Here is a 12,178-nt window from a genome sequence, read left to right as displayed (position 1 = left end):
GGGGCTCCTCTCAGGGGCGGCCGCGGCGCCGAGCCTCTCGGCCGCGGGGAGGCGGGCCCGGCCGCCGGCGGAACGGCCTCATCAGCCGGCGCCTCCGCACGTGACGGCGCGGCGCCGTGTGATGGGAGCGCCGGGCGCCGCCGCTTCCCCGCCGCCACCGGCTCTCGCCTGCCGCCGCCGCTTCGCCGAGGGCTGCGGGGCAGCGCAGCGCAGCGCGGGGTCAGCGCAGCGGAGCAGCCTCCTCCGTCCGCCCTCGCTGCCGCCGCTCACCGCGTAAGCGCAGCGCCCCGGGGAGGTGGCGGTCGGCGACCGGGTGGGAGGCGAGAGCTTTGCGCGGCGCCGCTGGGGCTGAGCCGCTGCTGCGCGCCGGGCGGCCGTTGCGGGTCTCGCGCCGGGCGGCCGTTGCGCTGGGGTGGGGGGGGAGGGGAAGCGCTGGCGTCTCGATGGAGCCCGTCAAAAACGGAAGCTAAAACGGCGGCTTGTCCTCCTCGGTGAGGCCCGGCTGCCCCGGCAGTGACCTCCGTGCAGCCCCAGGAGCTGTCTGCGTGATGGGGGTGGCTCTCCCGTGTTTTTATCGTCACCTTCCGCCGAGAAGTCGCAGTATGGCCTGGTGAATCAGGGTCCCGGGCGGCGGGGGAGGATGAGATGTAATGTGAGGTCCAGTCCCGTTGCTTGCGGTCTAGGAGCTGCGCTGAAGCCCGCGGAGGAGCGCTTGTTGCCACACCAGCAGTGCCTTGTTCGGCACGTAGCAGGCAGATGAGGCTCCTGGTTTGTGTTTTGAGGCAGCCTGGGTTGTGCTGTCAGCTTAAATGTAGCTCAGTGGTTTAAAAGGCTTTTGATGAAAAGTAAAGTCAACTCATAAGCTCTCATAAATGTTTCAAACCTAAAAAGCAGCTTATTTTTAGCTGTACCACTTTCCAGATACTTCAGAAAAAAATGCCCATAAATAAAACTGGCCAGGAAATGCAACCACAGTACAAAAGCTCTCTCTTAAGCRATAAATAAAGGAAAGGAGCTGTATTATTTCCATTTGCTATTGGATTTTCCCTTGTTCCAACACCCGTGTAATCTTTAGCACTGGARCAGGTTGCCTGGAGAGGTTGTGGAGTCTCCTTCTCTGGAGATGTTCAAAACCTGCCTGGATGTGAGTCTGTGCCGCATGCTCTAGGTGACCCTGCTGGAGCTGGGGGATTGGACTAGATGATCTCCAAAGGACCCTCCAACCTCAACCATTTTGTGATTCTGTGTTTTTGGTTGTGTCTTTAAGTTACTGTAGTATTATAAGCACGTCTTCTAACCTACTAGTTTGTGCCTTCCTTGCTGCCATCTGCTGCATGACCTCAGCTGCTTTGGTATTTGTCTTATTCTTTAATAGTTACCTTAACATTTTATGGCACGAAAGATCATGCTATTATTTCTTGTCTGGTCACACAGATGACTGAGATAAAACTACATATATGTTGAATGTAAATTCAGTCTGTTTCACTTGCAAAAAAAAAACATGGAGCTTTTATATTCCATAAATTGTAAGGCTTAAGTGTACTTAAAAATCCTTATAGAATAAATTGTCAAAAGAATCACTATAAAACATTCAAAATATGGATATTTTTGTTTTTACAGGTACTATCAATGGAACAGCTGCTTTTCTCATTAGATGTTCTTCTTCAAGTAACCTAAAGACTAACATTCAGAAACAAACTGAAGGACTGTTGCATTCAGCTCCACAATGGTTGATTTTCTAGCTGAAAATAATCTTTGTGGTCAGGCCATTCTTAGGATTGTCTCCTGTGGAAATGCCATCATTGCAGAACTTTTAAGACTTTCCGAATTTATTCCTGGTGTTTTCAGGCTAAAGGACAAGGCTGATCAACAGAAGTATGGGGATATTATATTTGATTTCAGTTATTTTAAGGTAAATCCCTTTTTTTATTAYTATTATTTTTATTATTATTATGAAACTTCTCTTCTGATAGAGCCTGAGGGTATTTCAGCTTATGCCCTTATAAATGTGGAAATAGTGACTATTGTGCTAGTTTTTAACATTGATCAGAATTAACTAAAATAATTTTCTGCTTCCTTAGTATTTACCAAAAATCCACCAAACTAAGRTACTAATCGGGATGTGCTTGCGTGCTAACACTCCTCTTACAGGTGRTCCTGTATTTACATGCTTCCTATCATACTCAGCCTCATATATTTAGGTGAGTGGAAACAGATGAGTGAAGATTGCGTGCTTAGCTCCCTAGGCAGAATAGAAGTACAACCACTACTTGTACTGGRTGTTAGAGCAGGTAGTGGGACAATTTTAAATACATACATACAAAAGCAGTCCACACTATAGCTTTGAAAATGTTTGAGTCAGCTGGCCTTGAGTTTCAATGAATATTGATTATATGACATTTGAATATTGGAGTTGAGTGTTTTTAMTTATTATAATTTCCAGAAGAAACTCAAATTTTCACTTTGACCAACAGGCTCGGAGCCTATGCACCTGGTTGTTTTTCTTTGGCACAATATGCCTGTCTTCCTTTGGTTATCTGTAGCTTTCCCTTTGCCACTGTAAAAACTGCTTTATGCTTTCCTGTTTGACAGTAGTGTGATTGTTCATTCACTGCACTTGTCTGTGTGCACTGAATCAACAAATAAATAAGAGCAGCGTCCATGAACAGCTGTTGTTTTTCTTACAGAACTAAGATTTTTGCAGTACCTTTTTTTTCCCTCTGTCACTCTGTAGGCTGATTTGCAAGGAACTACACAGACTATGTAATTAGACTTTCTCCATCTAGACTGTAGAATAAAAGAGACGTTACTGTTAGAGCAGTGGATTTTTGGGGGGGATTTTTTTTTTCTGCATTGTAAATTTTGAGTACTTGGGGCACGGAAAATAACTGAGCATGGGTGATTTTCCAATTACCTTTACAGGTAGATTTTTGTTACAAGTCTTTCTTTTATACAAATAACTTGACAATTTAAAAGCAAATAYGTATACCTGGCCAGAAATAAATATTCATTCTGGAAGCTAGAAGATTCTTGAATGTTGTAGAAGCAAGACACTACTGCTGCTTTACAGCAATGTAATCAAAAAAAGATAGCTTATAAATCAGTGTTTCATGAATTTACAAATATTAACACAATGAACCCTCCATTTCTGCATTCATGATGCTTGAAATTAGGTGATGAGATTGGAGATTTTGAAAAATCAATGTTTACTTTGTGCATTTAGACTTTGTAGTCAGTTGGGATGTGCTTTTATGCTTTGTTTCACATGGCTATTTTGTAGGAAAAAAAAGGAAATAGAGCATTTTTAAAACCACTCAGAGGTTGTCACCTAGGTTTTAGACTTGACATTTAATTTTAAGTTATTTTTATGGAGTTCGTGTTCACAAAATCTTTTAAAGCTATGATCTCACTCAATAGAAGTGGTCTATGGAATTATATTAACATTTTCAGTTAACTCTTGGTGATGGCACTGAAAGGTGGTAAGTAGACAGTGGCAAATAATTAAAACGGTTTGCACCATTGCTTCCAGAAAGTGAGCTCATCTTCAGGTAATCCTGATACATGCCCATGGTAAAGCACGTGGTGATTTTACACGCATCAGGATTTTACCGAAAGTGTTAATTATTTTTTTCCATTGATGACATGGGGCAAAATCATTATATTTATCGTGTCATATTCAAAAATATTTAAAATCTATCATATTTATTATTGTTATAGATCATAACAAATTATAAAATTCATCATTACGGAATCACTGTTTAATCATAAAATAGCTTAGAAAACTGCAGATGCCTTGTTTTAGTAATAAGTGTTAATTCTGTCGTTAAGAACACACTGGTAGTTGTGTGTATTCTGTGTTCTAATGAAGTCTGATGTAGACACAATCAAATATTCTCTCTAAATATGAGTTTTCTTTCTTAGGGGCCCGAGACATGTGAAGGSAAACTGGAAGCCAAACCTGAGTTACTGGATTTAGATGAAGAATTCCGTGAAAACAACATTGAAATTTTGACAAGATTTTATCTAGCTTTTCAGAGTGTTCATAAATACATTGTAGATTTAAACAGGTATAGCTTTTTTAATGATATATAGAGTTTCTTAAAGACTACAATACTRTTTAGACTTAATGATTAGACATTTTTTCCATGGGGACCAAATGCTTGCAGTTCAATCATATCCACATGCAATGGGAAACTTGCTGGGCTGGGCACTGACTTTTASTCTTGCTGTTGCATATCAGCTTAATCTATGACCTGAAAATATTTAACGTCTCTACCTCGTTTCTTAAATGTAAGCTAGAGCTAATTCTTCTTCTTTATCTTAGAGATTGTCCTGAAGATTTATGAATGAAAAGAAACTCCATATTATCACAGATATTTTTTTTGATCCTGTAGAGGAGAGAATCACATAGTGTTTTTGCTTTAGCATTCCTTGGTATTGTTCATCTAAATTTAATTTTTCCATAAAGTTACTATATCCTCAAGTTTGTTGCTGTTATCTGTCAAAACAATATGAAAAGATCATAAAATACTGTAAGAAAGAAGCGCCRGAGAGTTTGAAGTCTAAGGATTGCTTTTGTTGTTGAATTTGGGTTAAAAGGAAAAAAAAACTCATTGTAGTAATAAGCAGTGTTACGAGAAAACCCTATAATAAGAAGAAATCATCTGTTAATCAAGATGAAMTATTTTATTTATAGCTCTACCTTTCAAGTTGCAATTAAGATAAATTTAAGGTATTTCTAGTAGCTRTTACTGAGGATAACTTGAAAATATGATAATTTTACTAAATTTTAAGGCAAAGGAAACACTTTTTCTTCTCAATACTCTGTTCTCAGAGTGAAGGATAAGAGAATGATTTGTTAGCTGTAAGTTACAGAGTATTCTTTCGTATCTTTCACGTACAGCATTAGCAAATTGAAAGAGAGTTTGCCAGTTGGTTGACCTAACTACAAATTCAGCCTCTCATGTCATATTAGAGCATCTATTCTTTGTGTGAAAAACCTTGTGCTGCTYGCACTGAAGAAGCGTTGTGATGTGTCTCTTGACTTTGAGTGAAAATTGGCCAGTTGAGTTCTGAGGACATGTGATTTAAGAGGAAAATAGTCATTGACTATGACTTTGGTATGATTCCTAGATATTTAGATGACCTCAATGAAGGAATTTACATTCAGCAAACATTAGAAACCGTCCTCCTTAACGAAGATGGAAAACAGCTTCTAGTAAGTACTCAACATTTTTGTAATAGTAGAAGATAAACCAGCTAGTTTAGTTCCAGATATATTTTGGTATCTATTTTGTTTATGTCTAGWCTTGAATAGATGGAGGTTTAAATTTACCAAATACATTGAAATGCTGTGGCTCACTCTTAGGTGGTCAAAGCCCCAAAATCTACAGCCTGTTGTTTTTCACACTAGTTTCAGAGTAGTTTGTGTTATGCTAGTATGTCAGYATTTATCTTCACATGTTACTACAAAATTACATTAATTTGATGTCTTTCTGATTTGGAGAGGTTTTTCTCTTCTTTCTTTTTTCCTAACAGTGTGAAGCACTCTATTTATATGGAGTCATGCTATTGGTCATTGACCAGAAGATTGAAGGAGAGGTCAGAGAAAGAATGTTGGTTTCCTACTACAGATACAGGTAATGTGAATTGGTGTTTGGAAGAACTCAAAGCTGAAAGAATGTAACATGCGGTATGTTCAGTTAATTCAGTTTTTGAGTTAAAGTAAATGGAAATATTGGCACCTTTTTGACTGCCTGGTGCATACAGCTAGACTCTGATTCTGCAAAGCTGTCTGAAGGTCAGTAGAGCTTCTCGCTTTAGCTGTTTTTGCAGATCTGGCTGCAAAAATGGGGCCACAGATTTCTCACGCTGTCATAATAGAGATTTGAAATCCGTTAACAAATAAACTTTCGCATGAAGCTTCTAGTGCTGCAAGTGTCAGCTTTGAAAGCATCACATGTTCCCAGTTGTTGGAACAAATCTCTGAAAAGTCCTGAGCATCTGGATAGAAAATGTATTCCAAGTCAGCCTTTTTTTTTTTAAATTAGAGTGCTTGATTAGGCAAATTGATAATGAGATTTCCAGAGTGGGCTGTTAGCACTGCTTTATCACAGCTAGGGCCTCCAAGATTTTCAATGCAAACTCTTACACATAATGCAACTAAAAAAGGGGGCACGCCTGTACCTATGCTGCTTTGGCTGTGTTTATGGCTCTCAAGTGTGTAATGAGGAAGGATACCTTAGCTCTGGAATACCAGGAAATGGAGCAAGAAGGGGGAATTCAGAAAAAGTGTGGGGGGGAGGAGGGCAAATTAACCTCTTCTGAATACAAAGGTACTCTTTTTTTTTTTTTTTTTTTTTTCTGAATAAGATTTTCTTGTGTCTGTTTGTTTGTGCTTTGTACACTTATCTGGGATTCCAGTATGGGCATTTAGCAGTGTCTTTCTGTAATGTGGTGAAAATTATATTCATGGAGTAAGCATATAAAAAGTCTCCCAAACCTTAGTATCTGACTGCTTTCTTGGAGTGGTGGGTGGGATTAGAACGGAAGGGAGAGAAGGAAATAGTCAGGTCATACAGCTTAATTTTTGTTCCTTTCTGAAAACAGTGCAGCCCGATCCTCTGCTGATTCTAATTTAGATGATATTTGTAAACTGCTTCGAAGCACTGGATACTCAAGCCAGCCTGGAGCCAAAAGGCCTCCAAACTATCCTGAGAGTTACTTCAGCAGGGTACCCATAAGTGAAACATTCATCAGCATGGTTATTGGCCGTTTACGATCAGATGACATTTATAACCAGGTAAGTTACTGTGAGACGGAAGAGGGTTCTAAAACTGAGTATTGAATGGTTTCTTGGGTAAGTTACTCATCTGTAAAGCCTAGAGGAAAATAAACTCCTATTAACTCTCCAATTCCTTCAAAGATTCTCATTATTTTAATTACTACAAAGAGCTCATCCTGTAAGAGGCAATGTGATTAAAAAAAAAAGTACCAATTTCACAGTTCTTAAATATGACACTTGTATGAATAAAGAAAAAGAATTGAAACAAAGTGTGTTCAATGATGTATAGTCTCTTTTCCTTTGGGAGAGAGCTTCAACAAAACATTTACTTTTGAGCAAGTTCTTTCTTAGGGTGGACCAAACCCTCTTATTCCTATAATGAGTGGCATACCTCTTATGAATCCTGGATAGCTGAAACACTTTATAGATGCTTTAAAAAAAACAGCATCTGAAGATTAGTGAATCACATAAGAAATAAACAAAGGCAAGAACATTAATTTAAAAGTAAAGACCCTGTTGAAAACACTTTCAAACTATAGACAGACATTTTAATTTATGAGAAAAAGATGCTTTTTTAGGCACTGTACTGTGTTTATGACTTTTTTAAAGCTGAGCAAAAAGTTCTGCAAATGAGAAACCTTTTTTGGCAAGTTGTGAAGAAAGCTCATTTTATGATGTAATTTATGGCTCTGGTAAGAGACAGTGAAGTGTTAGTGCGAGTGCTCTTTTAAAGTACTTATTAATCTAGAAGTCTCACTCAAGTCTTCTRATACTTTTAATCAAAGTTACCTATCCTCTTTTTTAATCTAATTTTGTTGGTTTATTACTTTCAGATTAAGATAGTATTACAACCCATGATCTCTGTTTTGTAGTGCTTGCAGTTGATAATTAAAAACTTCATCCAGAGTTCTGTACAAAGCACAGTTATAGCTAATGTACTTTTCCCAAATGTAGTACAAAAAGTCAGTGAGGTAGAAATCTTCAATTTAACACAGATTAAATGGAGTTTATGTTGTTGAAGTATCTTATGCCTGAGCTGTTACTTGCTTTGATGCTTGCAGCTTATTCTTAGCCTCCTATCTTTTTTTTTAATTACTATTATTAAAGTACAGAAAAAAATACAGGAAAAACAGGTGTTATTAATAGCTTTTCTAATGACAAATCATTATGTTTTGTTGAATATGATTTTGATGCTAGCTTTTATGTTAATATGGAGGTCTCTTACTATAATATCCTATGTACATTTTTTTTAAATGAAATTTTACTTTTAGTCTTTTTGACCTTGCTAGTACCTGCAATTTGTGAATAACTAAATTATCTGCATCCTTTTTGCCTTTTACTTGATTTACGTTAGTCCTCATTTTTGTTTGAGATGAGCTACAAAACACCTATTTCTGACTCTSTTCCTTTCAGTCTGTCTGAAACTCTTTGATTCAACTCTCCTTTGACTCATTTACCCCATKATATCTTACTATAGCATATTAAGTTTAGCAGACGTCTACAGTCAGGCTTTGTATTCTGTAAATATCTTGTGAATGTGTTGTGTGTGTAAGCATGTCCAGCTTATCTATGTGACAGAAAAGATTGCCTCCTAGATTGCCTCCGTGTTCTGTACTCTTCAATGTGCCCTGTAGTATTTGCAAGGGATTGTTTCATTATATTATGCTTTGTTTTGTTCCCTCTTCCTAGGTTTCTGCATATCCATTACCAGAACACCGCAGCACCGCCCTGGCTACTCAGGCTGCTATGCTCTATGTCATACTGTATTTTGACCCTTCTATTCTTCACACTCAACAAGCGAAAATGAGAGAGATAGTGGATAAATACTTTCCAGATAATTGGGTAAATGTTAATTCTACTTTTAAACCATACCCTGGATTTAATGTTATAGAAACAACTTATCTTACTTTCTGCGAAGTTTGCTGCAATATTCCAGAAGTAGAATAGATTATCTTCTGGGGAAATTATACTTTGTTTGGAGTGAAGCAGACTGGATCAGCATGGAAAACTATCTTTTGCAAGTATCAGTTATCCTCTCTAATGCTTAAATCAACTGCAACTCATACCATCATGATAAACAGAACTATAGAAAGATGTAGGTTGACAGGTATGTCTGGATTTCTTCTGGTCCAGCCTTCTACTTAAAGCAGGGCTAACCTTAAATCAGGTTGCTCAGGGCCTTGTCCAGTCAAAATTTGAAAATATCTGAGTATCAAAAATACTCARAATTGAGATTCAACAGTCTCTGGGCACCTGTGCCTGTGCTTAATCGTACTGGTGGTTGTGGTGGGATTTTTTTTTTTCTTCCCCCGCTCCTCCTTCTGTTTGACTAGAATTTTACTTTTTGCAGTTTGTGATGATTGTCTCTTGTCCTTTTGCTGTGCACCTCTGAGAAAAGTCTGACTCTGTCTTCTCCATAACTGCCCTTTATGTAGTGGAAGACTGCAGTTAGATCCCTTAGTCTTCTCTTTTCCAGCCTAAACAAACCCAGCTCTGTCAGACTCTCCTAATGAAGCATGTCCCCTAACTGTCTTAGTGGCCTTCTGTTTGATTCATTCAAGTTTGTCCACATCTGCTTGTACTGAAGAGACCAGATTTGGAAATGGGACCTCACAGGTACTGAGTAGATGGGAATAATCACATCCCAGATCTACTGGCAGCAGTCTTGCTAACACAGCCTAGCACGTGATTAGCCATCGTTGTTGTAAGGCTGCGTTTCTGATTCATGTTCAGCTTGTCCACTAGGATTGTTAGCTCCTTTTCTACACAACTGCTACGTAGGTGGTTGGTCTCTGGGCTATGCTATGCTGTTGCAAGGTTGTTTTGGTTTCTTTGTTTTGTTTTTTTGTTTTGTCCCAGGTGCAGATCAGTGCATTTATCATAGTTGAACTTCCTGTAGCTTCAGCTGGCCAATGCCACCAGCTTGTCAAGGTCACTCTGAATGGTAGACTTACCCTCTAACAACTCTCCACCGCACACATGTGCACGCACGCGCGCGCACACACACACACACACACACACACACACACACACACACACAGATGTTGTTTGAAAACTTGTTTGAAGATGTGTTCCATACATTGTCCAAATAAACTGGAAGGCAAACCAATCATTCTGTACAGTCCTGTATACCTGGTCAGATACAGTGATTAAAACAATTTGAAGTGGCTCAGTAATGAAATTTAGGATTTCTACCCAGGGGCCATATTTTGCAAAAAATGCTATTGAAGTAGAGTGATATGTAACAGTAAAGTCCATAGGTAGCCTATGTCTAAGGAAATCAGCCATCAGTAAGAAACTAGAAATTGATTAGTATATTTCAAATAGTTTCAAATTGTGTTCTTTTGTTCTGCACCATAAGAGGAACAGAGAAAAAAAAAAAGAGTGACGAAGCTATAATAACCGGCTGGTCGTTAAAATCTTTTTTTTTTCTTTTTTCTCTGAAGTACTGCAAGCTTATGTCAGAAATTAGGGCTTCACACTGTGAATTTTTGATTATGCTAACATTTTTATTCACTTGATTTCACTGTAGAAACAATTATTTTAATACAATACCTATATTGTTGTGATCAGGTGTGGACCAGTTTGTTAACACTCTGTAAGAYGCAGCTATTAATCTAGGTTCAAATCTGTATGTCGTTGTTAGCAGCTGAACAGTAGGCCTTTGAGGAACTGTCAGCAGCATGAAAGTAATGAACTTCACTGCAGCAGTATTAGAGGGATCCTCATATCATGCACTTGCATGGACAAGTGTCCTGTTTGCCTTTACTGACCTCCTTGCTAACATTGTCAGAAGAGATCACAGGTTGACAGTCTCCTAGATGTGGCCTATCCAAAATGGAGGAGTAGTGGAGCAATAGCATGACAAAGCTCATGATACCACCGCTCTGTATATCCTTCATCTGTCAGTGACCCAAGACTTCCATTTCTAATCAAGTACTTTACAAATGTTTGTAAATCAATCAGTATTCTGTATTCTTAGTCCCACTTGAATGTGGGCAAGGGTGAGGGTCCAAAATCAGTTAGGTATTCAGTTCCTCTTAAAATCACAACTTGGAATCACAGCTTCGTTCCCGTTTAYGTTCAACATGGAGGACACATTATAATTACTCAGTCATTTTGGGCATTACTAGAGTAGGATTCATTTAGCTGTTTCCCTGTCATAGTTGGTTTCCCCTGTTGCATTGGAGGGCATTCTGCACAGCAACATGGACATGAAAAATGATAAGGTCCTGGAAAAAAGTAGAGACGAAGTATTATGCATAGTGACTGAAAGAACTATCGCCTTGTTTTCAGAACTGATTAAGCTTCAAATTAACTGTACTTTCAATGTCCTATCATGGCTTGATTTCCAAAGATTAGGGAGCAAGGATTACAGCAACCAAAAGAAGTTTAATTATCTCATATTTATACCTGTAATATATCTCTTTCTACTCATATTGCTAAATTAAAAGCATGTCTTTCTAATACAAACGTAAACACAACTCTTTGGTTTTTGCTTATAATCTTAGGTTATTAGCATTTACATGGGAATTGCTGTAAATCTAGCAGAAGCATGGGAACCCTACAAAGCTGCCAAAACTGCCCTCAACTACACGTTGGATCTTTCAAACGTCAAAGAGCAGGTATGTAAGCTGGAKTTTAATATTTTCAGCAAGATTCAAACTATATGTGCATCTTGGGTATGTTGTGTGATGTCATTAATGTATGAATCTTTTGTATGCAATTATTTGAATACATGTTAAAATACCTGTAAGCTTCAAAGTCTAATCTTCCCAGTAAAGCTTATTTCACTTCCTCTTGAAGTGGCTTGATTGCATAGCTGTTGACAGTCATGACTATGATGTTTAGTATTGGGTTGTCTTAGCTCACTGTAGTGCTTGGTCTTCCATAGATGCAGTTTTAGAAGTTGAACATTTATAGATATTATCACTCAGCCAGATAGTTCGGGGCCTTCTAGGTTATCTAACCAATAATCTGGAAGAAATACCTGGTTTAAAAGTACGTCTTAACATTTATATAAGGCAATGTAGCTAAATGTTGGGGGGGTGGGGCTGTTAGTTTTTTTGTTTTTAAATGTGAAATTAATTTTTTTTGTCTAGAAAAGAATGAGTGGTATGGGACTATTTGTGTGCGACAGGAGAGTAATTTAGTTGAGGCATTTGCTGGATTGATGATAGCTAAATGCCTCCTTAGACTTTTATACAAGTGCTCAGAAGAGATGCGAAGAAATGWCTGTTTAGGAGAATCATTCTGTACRTTGTCCAGTGAACTTCAGTAAACTCAGTGAATACAAAGAGATATTTTTCCTTAGTCTTTAGGGAGGAAGTTCTCTAAATAGAACCAACATTTAATTCCAAGTTAATTCCAGAGGTGTTGTTTTTTTTTTCTTTT

The 12,178-nt window shown here is 38.5% G+C and overlaps 1 protein-coding gene across 1 annotated transcript in view; it reads left to right on the top strand.

Moving 5' to 3' along the window:
- The first annotated feature begins 128 nt into the window (after positions 1-128).
- The window catches only part of WASHC5 (WASH complex subunit 5), a 30,495-nt gene continuing 18,445 nt past the window's right edge, over positions 129-12,178 (top strand). Inside the window, exons 1-8 of the mRNA XM_085316606.1 lie at positions 129-273; positions 1,621-1,912; positions 3,922-4,067; positions 5,134-5,218; positions 5,539-5,639; positions 6,610-6,802; positions 8,474-8,626; positions 11,296-11,409. Coding sequence (XP_085172732.1) covers positions 1,727-1,912; positions 3,922-4,067; positions 5,134-5,218; positions 5,539-5,639; positions 6,610-6,802; positions 8,474-8,626; positions 11,296-11,409 — 978 coding nt within the window. The 5' untranslated portion in view covers positions 129-273; positions 1,621-1,726. The remainder of the gene's footprint in view (positions 274-1,620; positions 1,913-3,921; positions 4,068-5,133; positions 5,219-5,538; positions 5,640-6,609; positions 6,803-8,473; positions 8,627-11,295; positions 11,410-12,178) is intronic.

The sequence above is a fragment of the Rhea americana genome, unplaced genomic scaffold (genome assembly GCF_003343005.1).
Source record: "Rhea americana isolate MKP2758 unplaced genomic scaffold, rheAme1 scaffold_0, whole genome shotgun sequence".
Lineage (NCBI taxonomy): Eukaryota > Metazoa > Chordata > Aves > Rheiformes > Rheidae > Rhea > Rhea americana.
Note: the sequence above shows the minus strand (reverse complement) of the source record. Positions and strands in the feature narration are given on the sequence as shown.